This window comes from Dendronephthya gigantea, unplaced genomic scaffold (assembly GCF_004324835.1).
Source record: "Dendronephthya gigantea isolate DGI-Jeju-01 unplaced genomic scaffold, DenGig_1.0 000031F, whole genome shotgun sequence".
NCBI lineage: Eukaryota > Metazoa > Cnidaria > Anthozoa > Malacalcyonacea > Nephtheidae > Dendronephthya > Dendronephthya gigantea.
In genome coordinates, this window is record NW_021163041.1 from 1,114,739 (window position 1) to 1,139,466 (window position 24,728).

Below are 24,728 nucleotides of genomic sequence, written 5' to 3' on the forward strand. Positions count from 1 at the left end.
CTGTCTGTCTGTCATCATTATAAACCTTTGCATTTTTACATGACGTAATGTTGCACATTTGTAATGGCGTAAATACTAAATACTAAATGAGTATATTTTGATTTTTCTAAAATCTTTATTAAACCGATGGGTTAGAATATGGCTAAATATGATCGAGTTTTAAGAGCTCTTCTATTTACACAAACTATATTTCTTGTGTAGTAAATGATAGGTTATAGGTCAAGATAGCGTATTTGCCAAGGGTGTGTAATTCAAGTAGACCCTTAGGTGTACGCTGAACGGCTAAAGGTGGAACTGGGGTCGTATGATGTTTGCCAAAAAAGGTCAATTTGTGTGCTGGTCCTGATCAATGCAGTATTATAGCTTGTCATCAAAAGCATGTGACTAGCAAAATGACTGGAAAATGCTTGCTCAAGGTGAAGGTGGCAACATCTATTTGACACATTCAACAATAACTCCAACTTTATCTAATTAACAATTAGCTGCGGAACAAAATTTCACAAAAAATTATAACCACTTCAAATTTCTTATTTTAAAAAAGCATGAAAAAGCTATAGTCTGACTGACCAGTGACTATCACTTCAGAGTTCGGAGACAGCTAGTGAACCTTGACCATCAGAATGCATGAAAATCAATTGTCACTTCAATATTTATACTAATAGAAAATAGACCACATATTTATCAGTTCTGCTCATAATAAATGTATGCAGATGTACAGCACATTGTATTTCAAAAAGTATAGATTTTTAAAACAGTGATGTCAGGTCTGGGAAAGTCTAATATACCTAAAAGTATATAAGTAAATTTAATAGCTTGTAGGTACACCATGTAAGTATTTAATACTGCAAAGCTTTCAGTTCGTTAGCCTTAATTTCAGTGCAATATGATCATATGTTATAATTTTTAATTGATCATAATCATCATATATTACTATTTTTAGTGCAGTCAAGGGGAAAAAAGATATGAAAGCCATTCCAAAGAAAGCTCCAACACATGTTGTTGCCCTGTACAATTACCTGCCAACAGAAGATGACATATTTAATGAAAGTGAACCTAGTTATATTGCTCCAGATGCCAATGTTCAGTTAACCATAAGGAAAGGGGACATATTTGAGTTGACTGGAGAGCTTGGTTGGTGGCTATTTGTTGAGTCTTCAGATCACGGCCATGGTTATGTTCCTAGTTATCTCATGGTGCCAGTTAAATATGATGTACTCACAGCTGATGAGTAAGTCAAAGTGTTAATTATATGACTCCAAATAGAAATTGAGGAACTTTTCAGCAACCCCCGATTTTGTCATTGGTGGAGTGACACAGATATGGAGGCTGTGAGAGATGAACACCAGTCATTTTGCAGAATTGACAGATGGAAATTCATGGGAAGATCACTACCCATTATCGGACAGATTATAATAGAAAAAATTGTATTTTATTTATTCTTCAGTCTCAAGGTTTTATCTCATGGTGGAGATGTGCCTCCATCTGCAATTGACACTGAAGTGGATTTGGCATATTTTCCGGATGCTCTTAGTGACGAAAAGGACATTGGAGTTCATAGGGTAAGCACATATGTCAGTAAATACTGATTACTGAGATATATTTACACTATTGAGATTCATTAATAATGGAGTAGGTAATCAATCTCTTATAGATCCAGGTAGTAATAGGTAGGCAATCAATCTCTTATAGATCCACTGTAAGCTACTATCTGCATCTTTTAAAGCACTCTAAATTCATTTTCTTACAATTATAATTCCAGGAAATTTGCCCAGAAGAAAATGCCAATATATTTTCACGTATGACTATATGGTGGTTAACAAGGTAATCTTAATTAGAATTTTTAATGTATCATATTGATTTCTGAAATACACTGGATTAAAGCACTGTTTACAATACACTTACTTTGTTTTGGTACAGCGTAGTTAAATTGCGCAGCGTAAAATATATACCAAGCGAAATATATTTTCAGCACAGGAGTAAAATGAATTTTTTAGTGCACATTGCGATAATATTCTTTGTTGTCTTCTCATATGACATCCATATTATGACAGGCGATCAAACATGATTCTCTTACACGTGTTTCTCTTACTTTCATGATACGATAAACTGCACCACAATTCATATATTTAGCTTTGAAACCGTCTCTACATTGGACCAAAACTCTACAATGCTCTTTTTTCTTGCGCTTGCACGTCAACTGAAACCTTCACGTAATTATATTGAAGTGAAAACAACCATCAGACGGTTCTGTTAAGCGTCCAGACAACTAGTGAATCGTGTTTTTTCCTGTTTTTATAGCTTGATTTATCGGGGATACAAAAATCCTTTGACTGACAAAGACCTATGGGCCTTAAGTGACTATAATAGTTCCAAGGAAATTGTCCCAAAATTTCTAGAAGCGTGGTCCAGGGAAGAAGAAAAAATTGCTGCACTTAAGTGAGTAATAAAACAAGAAATATCAAGAAATGAATTATAATAAAACTATAGCAGTCTTCTTTTATCCCACAGAACTAAGTCTGAAAAGAAATCCAAAAACTACGAAGGAGTTGAAACTGATGACGTCACAATAATCGACAAGGATAAGAAAAAGAAAGAACCCCGGCCCAGCCTTCTGAAAACAATAGGCCGTGTTTTTGGAAAAATATTCTTTATTTCATTTTTGTTAAAGCTTGTGCAAGATGTTTGTGTTTTTACTCAACCTCAGTTGTTAAAGTAAGTTGTGAAAAACGTATAAATCAGACTGTGTGGAGTGTTTTTATGTGTGATTTATATCTATAATCAAAAAGATTTTCTGTTTCTTTTATATATGCCAATCTTTTTATATTTAATATCATAATATGCAAAATGATAACCCAAATTTCCGTGTAGGCTCTTTATACCCTTTAAAAAGTTTATATAGTAAAAAAATAAGCGCTCTTGAAAAGTACTTGAATATAAAAAAAAAACGTTAAAGTATGCTTGAATAAAGTATGCTTGAAAATGCTTGAAATAATGAAAATATAGTACGATGAACGGAGAATATCGAATCGGCGGATATATTCTAGCAGCATTTTTTAATAGGAGCAAGAGCATTGCACCGGCATCGCAAAAGCGTATAGGTTCGACTCCTGCCGGAGGACCGATAGTTGACTCACTTTTCCATGCATTAACTTTTCCTGGCTTGAATTTGAAGTGTGTATAATTCCTCTCGAAATTAAGACCCTTTAAACCTCTAGAATTTACCTACATCGAGTGAAGTGCCAAAAATCATAATCGCATTTTTAATGCTTCACTATTAATGTATTATTCTATATTTTGATTATGTTTTATTGTTTTTAAGATAAAAAAGTCGTTTGCGCTCGTTATATAGGTTAATATTTTGATTGGCATATGCCATTTGATTGGTTTATGCCCCCTTAAACTTCGTTCTTTATCTTGTTAACTGCTAGTATACACTCGAAGTTTTTTTAGGGCCATCTTTACAATCATCACTGCTCCTTTATTAAGACATCATCTATGAATATTCTTTCTTGATTAGGTTGATAATCGAATATGTTGAAGACAAGGACAATAAAATGGAGAGTTGGTCAGGATACGTTCTAGCGTTGGCTATGCTCGTGGTTGCTATGATACAGACAATCTGTCTTCAAAATAACTTCTATTTAACATTTACTGCAGGCATGAGAATAAGAACGGCGATTATTGGTGCAGTGTATAGAAAGGTATAGATATATTTAAAACACATGCTTTCTCTGGAAGACAGAATGATCCTTAATTGAAATAATCTATCCTTGTTCTTCACAGGCGTTAGTCTTGAGTAATGCATCGCGTAATTTGTCTACCGCCGGTGAACTGGTCAATCTTATGTCTGTTGATTGCCAAAAAATACTGGAAATTACATCAAATTTTGCGATAATTTGGTCAACACCATTACAGATAATTTTTGGTTTAGTATTTCTGTTTCGTACGCTTGGTGTTTCTGTTCTCAGTGGTCTCGCTATGATGATTCTACTTATGCCAGTGAATATGTGTTCTGGAAAACTAGCGCAAAAATACCAGGTAAAATAGCATGCAATAGAACGCAATCCTTGGTCATGCATATATGGTTCAGCCAATTATTCATGTGTATCTATGGCAGGGGTGATGAACTAGTTCATAGATCACCAGGTAGAGATGACCGCTAAGAGATAGACCCCAGATGTGTCCCGGATTTAGGAAAAATCAGTCATAATTTAGGCTCAGAATTTTGATGCTGTTAACCTTTTTATTTTGAAAAAAAACATTTCGGCGATTTAAAGTGTTTTAAATGTGCGTATTTTTAGAAAAAACAAATGCTTTATAAAGATTCAAGAGCAAAAACTATGAACGAAATTCTAAATGGCATTAAGGTTGGTATTTTCGCATTTTTGTTGACTGTCAGTGCGCTCCCATTTCGTGATTGAGGGCTGTTTACATGAGCCCGGTTAAGCGATATTCAACGAAGCCTGAGATGATTTTGAGGTATTGAAGTAAGTGTATCAGTGAAATATGTATCAGTGATGTAATCATCCCGACAATAGCATGCCATTTATACTGCAGTTAATTTATTAGCACCCAAGGCTATAAAGTTGGTGGCCGTGCCCAATTTTATTCGTGCTCAGGCTACCAAAATACAAAAGCCGAGCATATAATGGTCACGAGTACACATTTTAGCCCTATCGTGCTAATAAATCGAGTGTAGTGTAAACGGACCTATTTATTTTAATGGTGAGCGGGCTCATATAAACAGCCCCTTAGATTACGAAAAGTTGTTATCATGGCGCCTCTATAGTGTTGATCTATAACACACTTTAGCATGACGCCTTAATGAAGAACTTGTCAAATACTCTCCTTCAGTAAACTAGGGCCTCATCCTAGCATGGTATATAGGCGAATAAAGTGCCGTATTGTTTATATCAACGTTATGAATGTTATATATTTATAGGTGTTAAAGTTATATGCCTGGGAAAAATCTTTTATTGAAAAAGTATTGGGTATTCGTAAACTTGAACTCCACCAACTCAAGCTTGGGAAATTTGTATGGTCTGCGCTTTCGTTCACCTATCTCTGTGCTCCATTTGCAGTAAGTTTTATCATAAATGTCCGGAGAAGCGAAAAGCTCTGGATACCCAGCATGTTACTAAGACGAATATATACTTTTATTCACATGCAGTCACTGATTTTGCTTCTCTGCAAAAGTGCAGTTATTTGTCTCACAAAAAATCACGACTTATTCTTCAATAAGATTTCTTAGTTAAGTTCAGTTAGGTAGGTTCAGTTAACGAGCTCAAGCAGGAGGACTATAAAAAATTCTATTAGAGTTAATAAACCCTTGCTCCGTTTCTGTGTGTTTTCCCCCTTTCCTAAATTGTGTCAAACTGTCTTCTAACAATTCTACTGGGAGAAATATTACTAGCTGGATTTCTTACCGATACAAATATTTTATTAGGTTTCAGTGGTGACGTTTGGTACCTATGTTTTACTGGGCAATACACTGACAGCATCAAAAGCATTTGTAGCATTAGCATTGTTCAATATTTTACGTTTTCCATTGACGGCCTTGCCATGGATGCTTATGAATCTTATACAGGTACGGGTCCTGAGAAAATGTTTGTATTATAGAGAGGTGTCTGTGTAAGAAAAATGTTCATGTAGAGAGGTGTACTGTGTACATATATAGAAGAGAGTGATGTGGGTAATGGCGGGCTGCGTTCGGATTTCTTGCAAGGAGTCGTATCAGACAGAAAAAAGGTTTTCATTGAATGGGTTTCCGAACTAGGAATTTCGGAAATGAAAACTAGAGGGATGCATGTCCGTGTCGCTTTTACAGATGCATGCTCTTGTTGTGTTGAATTAAGGAGATTACTTGTGTATTCTCAGGGTCTTGTGTCAGCGAGGCGGATAGCAACATTTCTCTCTTTGCCTGAGTTGGACAGTGAATGTATTAAGAAAACATCTGAGACTGGTGAGTTGCATTTTCTATGAGGGAAATAAGTATATACCTGTTTTCCCGAGACCTCGCTTTTCTAGGGCGACTGTCGTCATGCAGTCTAAGAGACTGCATGCTTTTGTTCTTTTTATTTGTATCTTTCTTCTCAGTCCAAACATCACTAAGGCGTCCTGGACTGTACGTTTAGATATATTATCCATGTTTTTTGCACATCAGATGATGTCATTAGTATTGTTGATGGAACATTTTCATGGGGTGAAAACCAATCACCTGTTCTCAAGAAGTGAGTACAATTGACCTCCTAAGCAGGCTAAGCTTATGTGTTAATGAGCCCCATTGCAATTAAATCATATGATCGTGAAGTGATGGAAATTTTGAGGAATAATGAACAATGGTAACAATTATCCTTTCTTTTTATAAGTATAAAGCATTTTATTTTATACCGAATTCCTTTTTTTAGTATTAACATTCATGTGAAAAAAGGATCTTTAGTCGCTGTTGTTGGTCAAGTCGGTTGTGGAAAATCATCTTTACTTTCTGGTCTACTTGGAGAAATGGAGAAATCTAATGGGGAGGTCATCAAAAACGTACGGTGAAGTAGGAATTTGTTTTTTTTTGCCCGTGGAATAGGCAGGATCCGAGATCGAATGATGCATGTCACCATTTTGCAATGGTCTCAGAAGAATTCTTCTTGGATTTTGTTTCTCCTGGTAAATTAAGCAGCGATTAGAAACTAGTAAGTAGAATTGCAGTTAAACAGCGGTACATGATTCCTATGATTTAGGGATCAACAGCGTATGTTCCACAGCAAGCCTGGATTCAGAATGACACAGTGAGGGAAAATATTTTGTTTGGGAAATGCTTTGATCCTAAACGTTACCACAAAGTCATTGATAGCTGTGCTTTAACGCCAGATCTTGAGGTTTTAGCTGCTGGTGATAAAACACAAATAGGAGAACGGGTAAGTGTGACCACGATGGTAACCCTGCAGTTCCTTGCGATTCCTTTGAATACTTTTTATTCCTATTGACACCCTATATCCCTAACAATCCTCTAATCCCGACGTAACCAGGAAATTTGAAGTAATTTTCAAGGATTAATAATCGTGGTGTTGTAGTCCCAAATTTTCATGACCCAATGACCTCTTTTTGTGTAATATATTATGTTTTGTGCACAAAATAGTATTTACAACAGTACTACTCTACTTATGCCTGACTTCAATACTAATAATTAAGTTATGAGATAATTAAACAGCGAATTGAAAGTGATTGTGATCGTCCGCTTTTCAAGGGTGTAAATCTAAGTGGTGGTCAAAAGCAACGTATCAATTTAGCAAGAGCTGTGTATTTCAACGCAGATATTTATTTACTGGATGATCCACTCAGTGCTGTGGATGCCCATGTTGGTAAACATATCTTTGATCATGTGATTGGACCCAAAGGATGTCTCAAAAAGAAAGTAAGTCCTTAATTTTAACAGTCCTTCATCAGTACCAGGACCAGTAGGAACACTATGCTGATATCTTCGCTCTTATTAGCCTGAAAAAACACACAATTGTCTCACACACAGTAGTTATTTGATATCGATCGGAGGTCGTGCTTTTCGTAATATATAGACAAGGGTCCAGTTTCTATATCAGTCCTTTCAGTCCTGTACTTGTTATGCAGTCGTTCAGCATCAAATTTTATACTTCAAATATTACTATGAAACACATGGTAAAGCTAACTTAGTTGCTTTGCTAAATACATCAGCAATGGTCTATTGGTTTCTCATATCACCGCTGAAAATTATCAGTCAGAATTTTTCGATCAAACTCAGTTTTACCCTCAATTTACTTTAGTGGTCACACAGTTCAAAGGAAAATTAGATCTATCGAAAAAATTCCGCGTAGTGGAAAACCGCCTTATGAAAATTTTTAAAAGGCAACCATCCATGCGAAATGTATTCACAACCGAACTAGCTACATAGCTACATTTATTGACTATATTAGTACGCGACATTCATTTACTTGTCGTAGAATCAGCTTTTTAAACTGAAGTTATTTCGAAACGCGAAATACAAGGGAACGACATAATGTCTGATACTGATTTAAAGAATTGTGATTTACTCGAATTTTCAAGGTTATTTTCCTCTGAGTACAAAATGCCTGAGTTTAGCGATCGCGTCTTGGTGTTTGATGTCATGCCAGACAACTGGGATGTGTCAAATTTAGTGAATGTGTTAGATGGGATACAATCCAACAAGACCTCTGGCGGTAAAAGAAGTTTGGAAACAGTTGATAACGGTCCGCAACAGAAGAGAATTAAGAATGTGGAGTCAAAGAATGAAATACTAAGCGAATCGTTGGTAGCAGATCCCGGAAGTAAAACAGCAGCAGAATGCGAACAAGCAGTATCTGTATCTGTGATGAGGAGTGAAAGCGAAAGGGAGAATGCAAAATCCCCATCAAGTAAAGAACCGTCCTCTGATCAGGGGATAATAACATCATCATCACATGTTTTCACAAGCAACTCACCTCAAATTAAGACTGTGATATCAAATGATCCACTACGGCAGCCCAAGATCTGTGTACACAGCGTCTGGCTTTCCGTACAGTCTCCTTATTTTCGGTCACTTTTTCACTCCAGTGGTATGAAAGAAACCCAGGATACAGAGGTTCACATAAAGATCACACAATCACAGGAAAAAGCGCATCTGATTCTTATCGAGGCCATGTACCGCAGTGATGTCTTGAATGATAAAACAGTGGACGTACTGCTTGCTATTTTAGAGTTGGCTGACAAATATGATGTGAAGTTTGTTTTTAAGAAATGCAAATATGTACTCCAAAAGATTGCCACCACGTTCGAATTAAGCACACAAATTATGCATGTTATTAAAGTTAAACATGACATGGACGATGTTGAAGATTTAGCTGCAACTTTACAGTCAGTTCTTGCTGAGGAGTTTAGTCCATTAGATGAAAAATGGGAAGATAAAAAATTTGTGGATCTCTCTGAACCATCTCTGAAATATTTACTAAGCAGCGATGACTTGATTGTTCAATCGGAAAACACCGTATTTCATGCTTTGATGTACTGGATGGAGGAAAATGAAGTAGATCCTGCTGGTATGCAAGAGACTAATGATCTTCTCGCCGTTGTACGGTTCAAATTGGTTACTATTGACTATCTCTATAATGTGATTAACAACCATCCAATCGCGTCAAAAATGCCAAGTTTTACTGAGCTGTACCTCAGTGGTATGACTTACCATGCAATTCCTGCAGAGCAGAAGAAACGACTGGAAAAGCAGCCTGGGTTTCGGAAGAAATCGACAAGAGCCATTATTCAGTACGCTTATAATGTCAGGAAAAATGATTTTGAATCAGGAACCGGATTAAACTCAGATCATTTTTGGGCATGCGGATACAAGATGAGTTTAAAAGTATCTGGTAGTACATGGTCGTCGTGGTTACCTTTGTGTATTCACAATTTAAAAAAGGAAAGTTTAGTTCCCCTTAGATTTTCAATAAGAAAAAAAGGGGCTAGAAGTAGAAGTATGCAGGAAAGGACTTTCAGTTTAGATTCATGCGAATCGAGGGATGACCATGCAGATAATATTAATTCCTATAACGATTTTGAGAATGAAGCTGAAACATGTACCTTGTTTGTTGTCGTAGAACCATTGACATAATAGTAATTTCATTTTCAAAAACATTGACAATTCTTGTACTTTCAATATACTTGTCAAAAGTCAATTTTTACGGATCAGAAGCAACAGCGCGATTGGTTTATTGTACTATAAATTAATGGTGCCGACATAATGACAGTATTACAAAACGTATATCACGCAGTGTACATAGTTAGAGAATATTGTTGTAACATGCATACATTATTAAAACTGACGCGTACATTAGTATTTAAAACAAATTCGACGAAACTTTTTGGATTTAGTTTGCATTTACTTTGAGATCGCATCTTCTCACCCATGCCTGTTACAGTTTGTCAAAACTTGGTTGCTGCACAGCCTGCACTGTCGCCATTGAGTTCCATCATCGAGTGGGCTTTGCGATCAAAGTGAATGTGGCGTTAGTTTTTTGTACTGTAACCTTATCCTAACAGCAGTTATGACTTTTTTGCGACAAATTATTTCCTTTCGTGGAGATTAAAGAAAACAGAATTTTGGATATATAGCTAGTCATATTTAGGTTTCTTCAGTATATATTAAATGCATGGATAACACCGATGAATTATACGACTGTTTCATGCAATATCTTTCCATTAAGATTATTACATGTTTGGCATGTTCCCGAGTTTTAAAGAAAATAGACAACATTGATGATTTTATACTCTCAGTGCATGACAGTGTTATTTTTTCAGCAGCAGCCGAATTCAATTTTTTGTGATCATAAACCAGTTTAATCTTTATTATTAGACGAGGATTCTTGTCACACATCACACACGAGTTCTACCTGAAGTGGATCAGATTATTGTTCTCAAGGATGGTATTATTACGGAGGTACTGGAAATCGTATTGCTTTTTATGTATATGCCGCTCAGGATGCCTTTTTTAAATATTTATCGATCTTCGATAAGGGAATTCGACCAAATATTAATCCAAAGAAGTGATTTTGCATTGAATTCCCCGAACGAAAGTTGTGGTTAGGTTTTTAACGCTGGCTGGGTACACGATCTCCATCCAGTGTAAAGAATATACGCCTTAAAGCGTGCTATTTGATCTTATACGATGGTGGGCGGAAAACGTTTAAAAATAATATACTAAATACTAATATATCGCAGAGTTAGACAATTTTAATTCGCAATTCGTCCAAGATCACTTCGCCGATGGCGTCCCGCGCCGAAAGGGGTCGATTCAAATGATTCAAATGGTGATTTTACACCTCCCACAAGCAATGTTTTCCGTTGCTTAGAACTCTGCTGTGGAATCGCAGAGATGTGATGGCTTAGACATCAATTTGAATTTATACCTAACATTTCTTTTTCTTTTCACTAAGCGTGGAACCTATTCGGAATTGGTTTGCAACGAAGGAGCTTTTTCTGACTTTCTTAAAACATACGCAGCTGAGGTGGAAAGCGATGAGGGTAATGTGTGTGTGTTCAGTTTTGCTTAATATGTGCTTAATGAAAGCTGTGTACCTTGTAAGCTAGGTCGTAAACTTGGTCGCTGCCGAAAAAAGTTTTAGTCCTACATCCACTTCGAGCCTTAAAAGGCTTTAGATTTGCGGACGTGGAATTTGAAAATTAGCGGCTTGTAGTACTAATATACTGTCCCACTACTTATACTGCTGCCATTCAGGGTACATGAACCATTCAAATGTGATCAGATTAACCAATCATGAGCCCGATAAGAAAAGGTAGCGGTAGCTGAAGTCAATTCTCGAACTTGCTAGTACAGAGTGATAAAGAAGGCTTGCCTAAGAAGAAAAGAAGAGAATGATTTCATTTACGCAAAAGCATTTTCTCTTTAGTGATCACCGACAATGAAACTCGCTTTCTTAGATGTTCAGTTCCTGATTGCATGGAAACCAGGATTAAACAGTGTGATATGGTGTCTTCGATGACGTTTAACAATGTTATCAAATACACATCATCTCAGATGTTTCATACCTCTTGCATGCATGGATTTATTAAAGCTAGTTCTGGTCTTTGTAACAGTTGTTATATATTTTGATATTCATCATATTATTAGGTATGTCTTCGACTGATGGTATGTTAATGGATGAACATGGCTCACCTGTTGAGTTCAAACGGATGGTCAGCGTTATAACACAACAGAGTGAAGTAACCAGTGAACAGGATAACCCTGGCCAAAAACAAGAGCCTGAAAATAAAATAATCGAAGATGAAACTATGGAATTAGGACGTGTAGGTTTTTACGCAATTCAATTACATTTTATTTTATTAGGACTATGCATTGGTATAAATATTGCAATAATCTATATCTACAGATTTTTGTACAATACGAGATGAACTATACCATATGATAGTGTTTTTATTTCAAGTCAGTCTAATTTGGACAAAGAATATTGATATTGAAATGCTCTATATGACAGAAGCCATATCTTATTTTTTGCAGGTCAAATTCTCAGTGCTTCTATCGTATTTTGTTGCCATGGGTATCATCTTTACTGTGCTTATCTTTCTATCTCTAATCCTATCCACGACCTGTCTCGTCTCATCGCAGATATGGTTAGCACGTTGGAGCACATCAAACATAACAGCTTCTTCAGAAAACACTCGATACCTTGGAATCTACGCTGGTATTGGTATTGGTCAAGCAATATTTGTAACTTCAAGCTCGTTTTTAATGGCATATGCCTCATTCAAGGCTTCAACTGCGCTACACGAGAAATTACTGGTCAATATTATGCATTTAGCCTTGGCCTTCTTCGAAGTTACCCCTACCGGACGTATATTAAACAGATTTTCAAAAGATGTGGATATGGTTGACAGTGTGATACCTACTGTTCTTCAACAGTTCCTAGGCTCGTCGTTTAACGTTTTGGGTGTTGTATTTATCATATCTTTCGCAACACCATTATTTCTGACAATTTTATTTCCACTAACCCTACTGTATTTTATAACTCAGGTATGCCGTGCTAGTTGCAACTAGTTGCCTGCTCAAGTTGGAACAGATGTGTTCTTCCATTGAACGAGGCATATAGAGAGAGGGTAAAATTTTTGATATTTCACGGCATTCATATTTTGTTTTTTTAGAGATTCTATATTCCCTCGTCAAGGCAATTAAAACGTTTGGAATCTGTGAGTAATTCGCCAATATACAGCCACTTTCTGGAGACATTAGGTGGAGTTAGTACTGTACGAGCATATGGACAGGAAAAACGGTTTATTCTGGAGAGCGACAACCTGGTTGATCACAATCAAATGTCTTATTTTCCAAGTGTAACTTCAAACAGGTAAGATGCGTGTTATGCAACAGCACACATTAGTACCATGGGATACATCTTGGCAGCAAGGCCTTGTTTATATTATTATTTCAAGAATGTGGCGATACTCACAGTAGATTTGTGCAACATCGTCTGTATTGGATCAACACGCAAACACAATGAATGAGAGGCATGTATAGGTGTTTTTGGACAGAAACACTCTTATACAAGAAGTATATAATCATGCATGCAAGAGTGCGGCAAATAGTTTTGTTATACATTTTCGGAGAACCCTCGTTCTTTGTCATACCTTAGAGTAACTGCATATTATTATGTATCGAGAAAACAAAACTTGTCGCTATGCCATGACTAGCTTATGAGTGCAGATATTCTTCTTGGTTTAAAATCGGTCATACTTAGTTTGTTTAATTTTTCTCGTGAAATTTCTGTTTTCTCTTAATGTTTTAAGGTGGTTAGCTATTCGTCTTGAGTCCATTGGGAATTTCCTGATATTTTTTACGGCGTTGTTCGGTGTGATAGGGCGTGATGGGGTTGATAGTGGTCTCATAGGATTGTCAATTACCGTGGCCTTAGAGGTATAGGAGAAGCTTGTAATTGATGAAATACTTGTACAAAAATTCTGCATTGGAACCAACAAAGAGCAGTTACAAGAAAACTGAGCTATTACAGTACCCAGTTGTTAATTAGAACGAAATTTGAATTGGGAAGCTGCAGTCTGGGTCCACGGCTATATTCGAAAGAACGTACGTGGCCACAGCTTGCAGCGTATCCCCTCTCCTCCACTAATTGAATTTAGTTTGACCCTTATGCCTTACAATGCAAAACATAATTTCTTGTATTGCAAGTTCAAAGGTTTTCTATTGCCAATTGGATTTTGCGCCGTATTCGTAAAAACACACAAACTAGCACAGTATGCACAAACTATGGCACACAATTTTTTATACGCACTTATATACAACCTATTGTTGTATCCTAAAAGGTAACTCAAAGTCTTAACTGGTCAGTGCGCATGTCTAGTGAGTTGGAAGCTCAAATTGTTGCTGTCGAACGGATCAATGAATACTCCAGAGTTGAACGAGAGGTAACAGGGATGTACATATTGCGTGCATGCAGTGCCAATAAATTGAGTGTCGTCTAAACGGGGCTCATGAGATGTTCTTACTGACACTAATGTGATCAGTCGGCAGTGGTTATTAATGCTCGAGTCATATTTCCTAGGCGGATTGGATCAACGAAGAGTGTCGTCCACCAGAAGACTGGCCTAATAAGGGTGTAATTGAATTTGAAAGATTTGATTTAAGATACAGAGCTAATCTTGATCTTGCTCTTCGTGGGATAGATTGTGACATTAAACAAGGAGAAAAGGTAAAAACACAGTTAGAATGTTATACTAGATTATGCTAATTGATTGCTGTCATTAGCAGCATGCAAAAAAGATCAAACAAATTTCTTTCGTTTGTTCTTCTTTGTGGCATTTTTCAAAGAACATTTTTTCTCTTTATCTTTAACCTCCATCATTTTGGCGTCCTTGAATCTGGAGACCGGGTAAATCTTTCCCCCTGTCCTCAGACCGGCCCTGGGCAATCCACACAACAACTAACTTGTACAGCATCAAAGTATACAGTAGCTATATCTGTTATGATTTTTAGGTTGGTATAGTGGGGCGCACAGGTGCAGGAAAATCCACAATGACAATGGCATTATTTCGAGTGGTTGAATCTGCTGGTGGAAGAATTGTTATCGATGGTATTCCTGTATCACAACTTGGACTACATGATCTACGTTCTCGACTCACCATAATACCTCAGGTAGATTTTCTTGACAAGAAAAACATTCATTATCATTTCATAAACAACTAAGTTCGTGTAGTTGACCCTATTGCTGTTTGTGATTGGTTTGTTCGAGCCAACTTCAACTAATTTCTCGGACCCTAGGATCCTGTGGTGTTTACAGGCACATTGCGTTTCAATCTGGATCCATTTGATCAATACGGTGATGAAATGTTGTGGAAAGCGTTAGATGTTACTCATTTAAAGAGTTATGTGTCGAATCTTGAAAATGGTCTTGAACACGAAGTCAGTGAAGGAGGAGCAAACCTCAGGTTTGTTTTGAGCCTAAAAATGCATTTCCTGAAACTAATACTTTCATGATTTTATCCTAGCAGCAAATTTTTATAATCATTCTAGTGTTGGCCAACGTCAACTAGTTTGTCTAGCTCGCGCTTTGCTACGAAGAACAAAAATTTTGATCCTTGATGAAGCAACAGCTGCTGTGGATTTAGAAACTGATGAACTTATTCAACAAACAATTCGAAAAGAATTTGCTGACTGTACTGTTATTACTATCGCACATCGTCTAAACACGATCATGGATTATACCAGGTATGAATTTAATAGAATATATCTTTTTTCAAGTCCCTTCATCCGTGAATCCTAACCCAAACCTTAAAACTGCTCTCTGCAGTGCTGAGGCAATAACAAAACAACATTATTATAACTTGGATTCTGATGTGAGCATCCATATTTTATATTGATAATGTTGTATTATTTTCAGAATAATGGTCTTATCATGCGGACACATCATTGAATTTGACTCGCCAAAAAGTTTACTCGAAAAACAGGGCGCGTTCTACGGCATGGCAAAAGATGCAAAACTGGTGTAAGCAACAAACCACCATTCTTCATCACAGACAGTGATTTTTAAAATTTTTTTTATTTTTCCAATATATATATATTTCTGTTCCATGATATACATAATTATACATATTAGATAGATATGGTGACAGTCATCCGTAACATAACGAAAGAGGATTGTATACTGTACGAGTGAAATAGATCGAAAATATTAGCATTTTTTTCGGCACTCTGTTCGTTAAATTGAACTTAAGAAGCAAAGAAATTTAGAAATTCGCTTCAAATTCGCCTTACAAAGGAGCCAAATGCCAGAAAAAAACGGCCAAAAATAAACTTGAAAGCAAAACAGCTGGATCATTAGGCAGTTACTGCCTCTGATAATGTTAATCTATGATTCCGTCATGATTGATGATTCTCAAAGACCACCACCCTAATTTTGTTGGGTGGTTCTTGCATGCGGGACATTTTCAGCTACGTGGCTGATTTACCCAGCATTCATCGCCGAGTATCTGATTCTGTTGTCTGTTTTACTTTCTCTAAATGAGGGATAAATTCGTAAAAAGATGAAGATTATGGAGCCATTAAAAGTTTATTATACCTGGACGTTTTACTTGTTGTTTTTACATACAACATATTGTTTCTACCTACCTGGTTTAGCTCCAGTTTCCTACTGTAAAAAGCAAGATTCGAATGTCGAAATGAAGTGCAAGGTGGGTATTAAACTGATGCAGGTGGATATAATATATAAAAGTTATAAAAGCTGTATGTATATAACTTATAAAATTAAGTACTTACCAGAAACGTAAGCATTATCACTTCAATGTTATGAAGTAGTTCTATAGTATTTTGTTTGTTGGAAGCTGAAGTCATTTTCCAGGAATCCCAGTGTTCGAATTCATGAGTTGTTTAAATTAAGATCATAGTATACGTTGTTCCATATTGTCAGATCTAGTATCATTAGTTTTGTTTGGTTAATGGGTGATACCACTAGTGAATGCAACTAGTGACAGTTAATTATGATATAGTCTTGAGGAATCGTAAGCAATGAATGTTATGAACTAGTTCTATAGTCCTAGTATTTTGTGTCTTAATTTGGAAGCTAAAGTCATTCCCCAGCGTTCAGATTGATGTGTTGTTTGAAATTAATAGACTACCCAAAAGCATAGTATAGGTTGTCCTATAATGGATGATACCACAATTTTGCTAAGTGAATGCAATTAGTGACAGCTAATTATTGTCTTGGGGCAATAACAATAATATTTGGCCTCTTATGTGATAACCTGGGGCCGGTGTTCAAAAGCCGATTAATGCTAACCCAGGGTGAAAAATGCCTAACCCAGGGTTAAAATTTTAAACCTTGGTTGATTAGCCTGCTTAGTGTTAACCCTGGGTTAAAATTAATAAAAAAATTAACCTTGCTAGGTTGAACTTCTTCTATCTTGGGTTAACTTGATTCAAAATGGGTGAATAAGAAGTGGAAACATGTAAACACATATAATTCTTCACAAATTAAAGACTTGAAAGGTTTTACGAACAGTTTCGGCCTTTCGGACAGCAAAGAATTATTTAGGTTTGACTAAATTCTGTTCCAGCTGATGTATTGATTTATTTATCTTCATCTCAATGCAATATGTGATGAATAAATAAAATTGAAAGATGTATCTTAGGCTTAGCTGATCATTGTATTTCGAAATCTTGATTAACTTGATTGGTAGTGGAAAGACTACATTTGTTCCTGTATTCAATAATCAAATACTGCCTGAAATTCTAAAATCAATTGTTTATAATTTGCCTAATTTTATTTCACATTGTTTATGATACAAAAAGGCCTTTCATTTTGAAACTTTCTAAAATTCTATGCACGTTTCATTACAACATTACTGCCCTCACAGGAGTCACAGCAAATAATTTTCAACTGACAATATATCCTTATCAGGTAAAGTTTTGACCCAGGTTTAGCACTAACCCAGGGTTAAATTTAACCTGCTTTTGAACAACGGCCCCTGGTTCAACCCCACAATTGATAACCAACATTAGTGCTTATTACATAATTTTTTTTAGAGTCATATACCTCTATTTGTCAACCGGCTAGATTCTGTGGAGACCATCATCCCATATGAATACAGCAGGTCTGTACAAGTTGTTGTTTTTTAATGGAAATATGTTTATTAGTTCTAGGGAAATTCACAATAATCGATCATGCATTAAAACAGTTCTATAGACTATTTACAAAAACAACTTAACTAGACTACTTGCTAATGTTAAATAAGATGCCCTAAACCTTGCAAACAGCTATACATCTTTCACCTTCATCTGTTATATATGTTTTAAAGAGATATGTAAACATAGTTTTCTAATTGTGATTTTGCTTTCTTTTACCCAGATTTGATTTTTGTTCTGCTAATAAGAAAGATTATGCCCCATCTGAAAATCTTGGTCAGGTACAAAAGAAGTTGAATTGTATTAGTAATTAAGGATGAAATCATTGCTGTTTCCATGCAGTAATGTGGTTTTAAACTTATATTCTCATGTTAATCGTTCATTAGCGTACATCTGAACCTGTGTATGAATTGGTTTCTGTTGTAGACTACTTTTATTTTAATGCCTTCTGTGTGTTGATTCGTCCAATCCAATATGGTCCTTAGTATCATGTGTACCCTTATAACTAATTTTGTTTTCTCACATCGCAGGTTGTCTTTGGTGAACGAATTGAACCATCAGGATATAATGTATGTATGTATGGTATTTTGCAGTGTTAGATTGTGTTTGGTCGATTTCTGTTCAGTTCATTTTCCCTTCCAGCCAACGATAGCTTGGGTAGAAGTATTTAAGGCCAATGATAGCCTGGGTAGAAATATTAGATCATATTGCTAGTAATTGACATTATATAGTCATGATTGCAATTTACAATTTACAATGCAATAATTGATGATAAACTGATAACCAGGGTCACCTATTCTTCCAGTGCTGTATATGCAGTAAAAATATTTCGTGGAAAAGCTGTGTTGTGTGAAATGTTAATGTTTTATATTTATAATCCTTATAATACAGTTAACTTTCCAAGAGAGGAGCTGTAAAGTACTATGTACAAAGAATTATAAAAAAGATGAGGTCAACGGTGAAAAGCTGAGCTTCATAAAAAACGCAATACGATTGAATTACCAACATCACTGGTAAGAAAGCAAGCGGCTTTTGTCTGTATGTAATAGTTATCCTTTACTTTTTATGTTTTACTTTTCTGTTTTCTGCATGATGATACATGATGAAACTTAGATTGTTAAATATGCATTTTATCTGTAAAAGACTGTAGTTTATTTTTCGTACGTAATTTACAGTTTATTCTTTTAATCGTTTGAATATTGTATGAAAAACAAAGTGTTGTTTTGGCTGGCCATCTTTATGAAAAGAAAATCAATAATTGATGAAAATTTAGTTTTCTAAATTTTTTCTAAAATATCACTAAATAAATTATTGAGCATATGTTTAAGTCGGGAGGGGTGTATTTTCATATATTCGTCTTATGCCTAACTGATTTCATTTGTACGCTATTGTTCCAACGTTATATAAACATGAATTTATGAATATACACCCCCCTCTCTTGTTCAAGAATCAAGATATGCAGGAACATTTTCTTGGATTCTCTTAATTTAGGATAATCGATAACATGCCTGTGACATGGTGTTATCAAGTGAGTACCAGTGACTCACAAAAGGTTTACTGTTCAACTGGATTTCCTATTGGTTGTTATGTGGATAGCCAAGGAACTCAAAAAGATGCATGTGTTATTGAGGTGAGGTGATGTTGGAGATCAGGTATTGGCACATGCTATACTAAGCTCTATATACTCTGCATTGTACAAAAACAGAGCAAAACATCCACTTTATATGATATGTAATTTCTGTTTCTTATTACATATCATATGAAGTGTATCATAAATTATCTATTATGCCTGCCTACGTTGACATTTCATCCTATTTGTTTTGGGTGTTTATTGGCAATGGTATATCTCGCAACAGTTTAGTATTATATATTATGTTACTATACAATACAGTCTGAAATCAGACATGCACAATATACTTTATATTTTTTGTAGCCAAAGATTTATAATGAAAAGGACACCTACTATTTATTCAATCATATAAAAATAACAATAGAATATCATAGTGGTAGCGGTGAAGACTGGGACGGGGCGCGTTTGATATCTGCTAAAGTTTGGCCGAGCAGGTAAAGTAATTTACAACAACGACGAATTTCTCAAGGTTATACATATCCTCATATGAGTTGTTTACTGCATTCGACCTTGCGCAATGACGGTCGATAGAATCCATTAGCTTTGGATTGTTTTTCAGTTGTAAAGATGGATGCGGGCCGAAACCCTGCAAGGCTCCATTGAGTATTAAATCAACAGAGTCTGGTGACCGCAGTATACCTTATACTTACGAAGTAGAATTTACGGTGAGTTCGTCACAATGACGCGTAAAGTTCTAACATTAATAATTAATAGCCTGGTATAACAGTACAGCAGCTATGTATGTAGTGCAGGCTGATGGAACTACAAAAGCTTGCAACTTCTGGATGTTTGAAAGCGTCATGTAACGCCGTGTATTAGTGGTATTTATTAGCGTGTTTTTTATTAAGATGAACAACAAGATTAAGTGGGCATCACGTTGGGATTACATTTTGGCGTCCATCCCTCATACCAGCATTCAATGGTTCAGGTTCGTGATGAGAACAATATTTATAATTATTGTATTATATTATTGAACGCTAATATCTACTATCAACAAGAGTCGTTGAATCTTGAGATTAATTTGGATCAGCCGATTTTTATATGCCGTCGTCTGTCTGTCACCAAATGTTGTGTGTAGTCACTTAATTCACATCATCCCAGCTACACATGAAGATACAAAGGGTTTTGCTAAACACAGAGAAATATTTACTCCAGTGCCACAATATTCCACTGACATAAATTGTTGTAAGTGAAACTACCTTTTCATCTTCCGTTTTCTAGCATTATGAATTCATTGGTGATTGTCCTCTTCCTATCTGGTATGGTGGCAATGATTATGTTGAGAACTTTACACAAAGATATCGCTCGATATAATCAACTAGAAACCTCGGTAAGTGGCACATTCCATATACCATGCTTTCCATTGCACGATGTATTTAACGAACGTCACCAGTACGAGGCGGCATACTGTGTAGTTGCTCAATTGTTTAATAATTGTCTAATCAGTTGTTCTAATATCATTCAGTAATATGCTGTTAGACACTATATATGATTTCGAACTGATTTGCGCTTATATACATTAGGATATTGTATCTTTTGATATTTGGTTTAATTTAACAATTGGATAAAAACATCGTCAGAAGTGAATTGTATCTGACAAAATTAGATGGTGTGATCAGTCCTTGATTTGATGAAAGGTGTCTTGTTAAATCTTCAAATCTTTGAACTACCAGAGAACCAAACTGGTTAACGTACTTCAGCATTGAATCTAAATTCTGCTGGCATTAAATTTTAGGACGATGCACAGGAAGAGTTTGGCTGGAAACTTGTTCACGGTGATGTGTTCCGTCCACCTGGAAAAGGCATGTTACTCTCTGTGATGTTAGGTACTGGCACACAGGTTGTCACGATGACTTCAATAACACTCGGTAAGATATGAACTTTCAAATAAATTATTTATATATGTATGTAGATTATGACAGGCATGCACCACTATGTCCCGGGTTTTCCTTTTGCCAAATTAGAAATAATTTATTGCAGTGGTAAACGTTTAGTTCCAGCAGGTGGAATAAATTGAATATTATGACATTGTATCGGGAATAAAACTTAAATGTTAAAAGATAAAACATTTCAAGGAAAATAATCATGCAGAAGTGAATTTCCAGTTACTTTTCGTCCACCAACGTGAAGTGTATTCTCTTGAACTTACTCCTCTCTTTATTATCACTTTGCAGTGTTTGCATGTCTTGGATTTCTGTCACCGGCAAACCGTGGGGCTCTCATGACCACCGTATTGGTATGGCTTCTTTGTCCTTTCAAAAACCACAGACAGGGGTGGAAAATAGGCGAGCACGCGAGCAGTTCTTGCAGCAATGTTTTCTACATTCCGTCGTAGGAAAAGTACAATCTTCAAACTGTGCTCGCAGGAAGAACATTTTCTCCACACCTACCTAGTGCCTGCAGTATATAGGATTAAATATACTTGGGGGTTTTTTCTTGTATTCACTTTTCAGTCCATATAAACGGTATATTTTTACACAACGCGTAGGTCTTGTTTGTTTGTCTTGGTGGACCTGCTGGATATGTTGCAGCAAGAATCTATAAATGTAAGTCAATATCGGAACTGAATGCTTGTATATATAGTATGTGCCCGAATGTATACGAAATTCCTTTTTTTCTGTAGTATTTGGTGGTGAACGATGGAAAACGAACGTCCTTATGACTTGCTTCTTGTTTCCAGGGTATGTTTAGTGCGAGTATAAAGCAACTTCGGGAACTGCCCTGTACTCTTCCTTTTTTAAATTGCTTAAATTTTCCTTCATGCAATTCACTGTTTATATAATTATCTCAACAGAATCATCTTTGGAATTTTCTTTGTATTGAATTTGGTTTTGTGGGCTAAACAATCTTCTGCTGCTATTCCATTTGGAACATTAGTTGCGTTACTAGCCTTGTGGTTTGGAATCTCTGTACCCTTGGTATTTGTTGGAGCTTACTTTGGTTTCAGAAAGCCAGTAAGTTAAAAATATCGTTCACCTTTTTACAGGATACGTCTGGCTGATGCTATATAGACAAATATTAATTAATGTTTTCACATTATACATACACATGCAACCCTATACGATTTTCACCCTTTTTTCATCGAGTTTTAAATGAAACTCTTGCTCTTGATGTTAGAAGAGAATGTTTAATTATTTTTTTCATTAAAATATTCAAAATTATCTTTTCAGGTGATCGAACTGCCAGTGCGTACTAACCAAATCCCTCGTCAAATTCCGGAACAGGTAGAATATTATACTACAATAGATTTACCACAGAAGAAAGATTTACAGAAGAAGTAGTACTATACACATTATGAAAACGCATTTATGATAGAAACGTGCAATTACCAACAGTAACTGTAACTGTAACTATAGACATTCGTTTTTGTATCTTCTTTTGACAGAGTTTCTACAGTCGCGCAGTTCCTGGGATTATTATGGGAGGTGTTTTACCATTCGGATGCATCTTCATTCAACTTTTCTTTGTCCTCAATAGCATCTGGTAAGCATTTGTGAACATAAACGTATTCGAGAATAACAAAGTTAATTATTTGTTCCCTGTCGTTGAAAATCGAAGAGAACAATATTAATTGTACGGCACCCCTCCGACGTGATTGGCCTGATATTAGATCAGAACTGACTGTTACTTGAAAAATGTCCCACTCATTTTCTGCAGGTCCCATCAGATATATTACATGTTTGGATTTCTATTGGTTGTTTCTGCGATTTTGATTGTCACAGTTTCAGAAACTTGTATCTTACTCTGCTATTTCCATTTGTGTGCCGAGGTAAGCTGTATTTTAAAATGATAAGGTCGACCGTTGTATTATCACTGAGCGGAGTATGAAGGGTAAGTTTATGAAGTAATTGTGATTTTTTGTGTTTTCTGTAAGTCAACTAACACAATGAAACAACATTCTGCATGTGTTGTTAAACTCATCTCGTAAAGATGATTGTAAGAAACTTAAATGGAATAATATTATTGACCTTGTATTATTTTCATAGGATTATCATTGGTGGTGGAGGTCGTATCTTACTGGTGCATGTACAGCAATATATCTCTTCATGTATTCAATTTATTATTTCCATAAATTGACTATTGTTGGAACTACAAGCTCTGTTTTATACTTTGGTTATACTTCCATTATGGTCATACTTTTCTTCCTCTATACAGGTATGGAACTTGGTACTTTGGGCTCGATTTCGTTTTATTATTTCCATCAAATATCTATAGCTACTGCTTAAGCTCTGCTTATACTATGGTTATACAGTCTCCGTTTTCATAGTTTACGTGTTATATCTAGTTAATGTTCATACTTTGTTAAAAAAAGTAATTCACCGTTTTGGAGCGATTTTATATATATGTTGTATAATAACGAAATAACTATATATACAGATATAAAGTTCTCTACAACACGCCTAAAGATATCGACTGTACATGTCACGATCTCATTAGTGACTCAAGTATTGGAAAGTCAAAAATATAGACACATGGGAAAGCACATGCACAGAAATGTTTTGCACGTTCATGCACGTTAAATAAGAGCAAGGGATAGAATTGATATACATTTTGACATACAATTTAGGTTTTCCATTCTGTAAATAACATAATTCTTATTTTTCAGGAACCATCGGATTCTTTGCCTGCTTTTTCTTTGTCCGCAAGATCTACAGTGCTGTTAAAGTCGATTAGAAGTGATTAATAATACATCGTTGATTGGAACTAATTAATCATTATACTGTGGATTGTTTAGTTATATACTGTATGTATATATACCCAATTTTTGAGAACAATTGTTTTCGGACTTGTCAAATTTTTAGCTCAACTCAAAGCGCAGTACTATAGCGGATTAAGACCGCTTGCTGCGCTAAATTGGATTGAAAGAAGTTGCGTTAAATGATTCTGAGAAATCTTGTCAATTAATACAAGAAAGAAAATAATCTTCAGAAGCGGCAATAGTTCAATATTCTCATCAAAATTCGAAGAGCATGTTCAGACATCGCAGATATCTTCTCATCATATATTCTGCCTTATACATGCATAAAAGAGAATCCTATAGAATTATATTCTGGTAAGCGAAATCATGCATGTGAACACCGCCGACAATAATTTCAAACCTGAGCCCGTTCATTCAATGGATGGGAGTGACAAGAGGATTTTTTATGCTTCGATATAATTTATCCAAAGAAGAGAATTATTTTACGCGCCTTCTCAGACTGTCATAGCTCATAGCTGCATGAGATTTTATTGGGGCAAACGGAGTGTAGTTTAGATCATTGTATGGAACATAATTCAGTTAAATTTTAGTGCGCCCATATAAGTATACTCAGCTAAAGCGGTTTTTTGTTATCTATATTTATTTTGTTAGCTAAAATAAACTTAAAAGTCCAAGAACTGAATTCTGGTGACTTCATATCTGTTCTTTAGAAAGGCATGTGGGATACGAGCTCTGCATCATGAGAGTAA

General features: G+C 35.8%; 3 protein-coding genes across 4 annotated transcripts; all 3 read left to right on the forward strand.

Annotated features, from left to right (window-relative positions):
* The first annotated feature begins 38 nt into the window (after positions 1-38).
* LOC114524411 (multidrug resistance-associated protein 1-like) lies at positions 39-15,704 on the forward strand. Its single transcript, XM_028545472.1, has 28 exons — positions 39-416; positions 946-1,228; positions 1,445-1,559; positions 1,760-1,821; positions 2,299-2,436; positions 2,509-2,712; positions 3,518-3,701; positions 3,784-4,038; positions 4,302-4,367; positions 4,943-5,080; positions 5,447-5,587; positions 5,878-5,962; positions 6,164-6,230; positions 6,408-6,534; positions 6,732-6,908; positions 7,238-7,405; positions 10,364-10,447; positions 10,944-11,031; positions 11,639-11,814; positions 12,026-12,538; positions 12,667-12,866; positions 13,306-13,432; positions 13,837-13,938; positions 14,076-14,222; positions 14,507-14,665; positions 14,792-14,958; positions 15,044-15,238; positions 15,411-15,704. The coding sequence occupies exons 1-28, from the start codon at positions 404-406 to the stop codon at positions 15,517-15,519; spliced, it is 4,290 nt and encodes a 1,429-aa protein (XP_028401273.1). The 5' UTR covers positions 39-403; the 3' UTR covers positions 15,520-15,704.
* LOC114524413 (kelch-like protein 4) lies at positions 7,926-9,858 on the forward strand. Its single transcript, XM_028545476.1, has one exon. It carries the CDS (start codon positions 8,021-8,023, stop codon positions 9,620-9,622), a length of 1,602 nt encoding a protein of 533 aa, XP_028401277.1. The 5' UTR covers positions 7,926-8,020; the 3' UTR covers positions 9,623-9,858.
* Positions 15,441-24,726, forward strand: LOC114524412 (transmembrane 9 superfamily member 2-like). 2 transcript variants are annotated; one of them, XM_028545475.1, is made up of 21 exons: positions 15,441-15,515; positions 16,148-16,200; positions 17,552-17,619; positions 17,874-17,931; positions 18,181-18,219; positions 18,542-18,663; positions 19,142-19,280; positions 19,584-19,714; positions 19,840-19,945; positions 20,129-20,208; positions 20,502-20,610; positions 21,016-21,148; positions 21,455-21,516; positions 21,769-21,826; positions 21,904-21,961; positions 22,075-22,234; positions 22,451-22,504; positions 22,666-22,763; positions 22,938-23,049; positions 23,267-23,435; positions 23,887-24,726. In XM_028545475.1, exons 1-21 carry the CDS (start codon positions 15,503-15,505, stop codon positions 23,952-23,954), a joined length of 1,890 nt encoding a protein of 629 aa, XP_028401276.1. In that variant the 5' UTR covers positions 15,441-15,502; the 3' UTR covers positions 23,955-24,726. The 2 variants fall into 2 exon arrangements, with proteins under 2 accessions (XP_028401276.1, XP_028401274.1); XM_028545473.1 differs by lacking the exon at positions 15,441-15,515 and having other exon boundaries at positions 15,946-16,200.
* The last annotated feature ends 2 nt before the right edge of the window (positions 24,727-24,728 follow it).

Coding starts and splice junctions, on each gene's coding strand:
- LOC114524411 (XM_028545472.1), top strand. Junction 4,039..4,301: donor AACTAGCGCAAAAATACCAG/GTAAAATAGCAT, acceptor GCGTATTTTTAG/AAAAAACAAATGCTTTATAA. Junction 12,539..12,666: donor TACTGTATTTTATAACTCAG/GTATGCCGTGCT, acceptor TTGTTTTTTTAG/AGATTCTATATTCCCTCGTC.
- LOC114524413 (XM_028545476.1), top strand. CDS start 8,021: ATGTCTGATACTGATTTAAAGAATTGTGATTTACTCGAATTTTCAAGG.
- LOC114524412 (XM_028545473.1), top strand. CDS start 16,054: ATGAAGATTATGGAGCCATTAAAAGTTTATTATACCTGGACGTTTTAC. Junction 16,201..17,551: donor ATGTCGAAATGAAGTGCAAG/GTGGGTATTAAA, acceptor AATTTTTTTTAG/AGTCATATACCTCTATTTGT. Junction 18,220..18,541: donor TTGAACCATCAGGATATAAT/GTATGTATGTAT, acceptor CTTATAATACAG/TTAACTTTCCAAGAGAGGAG.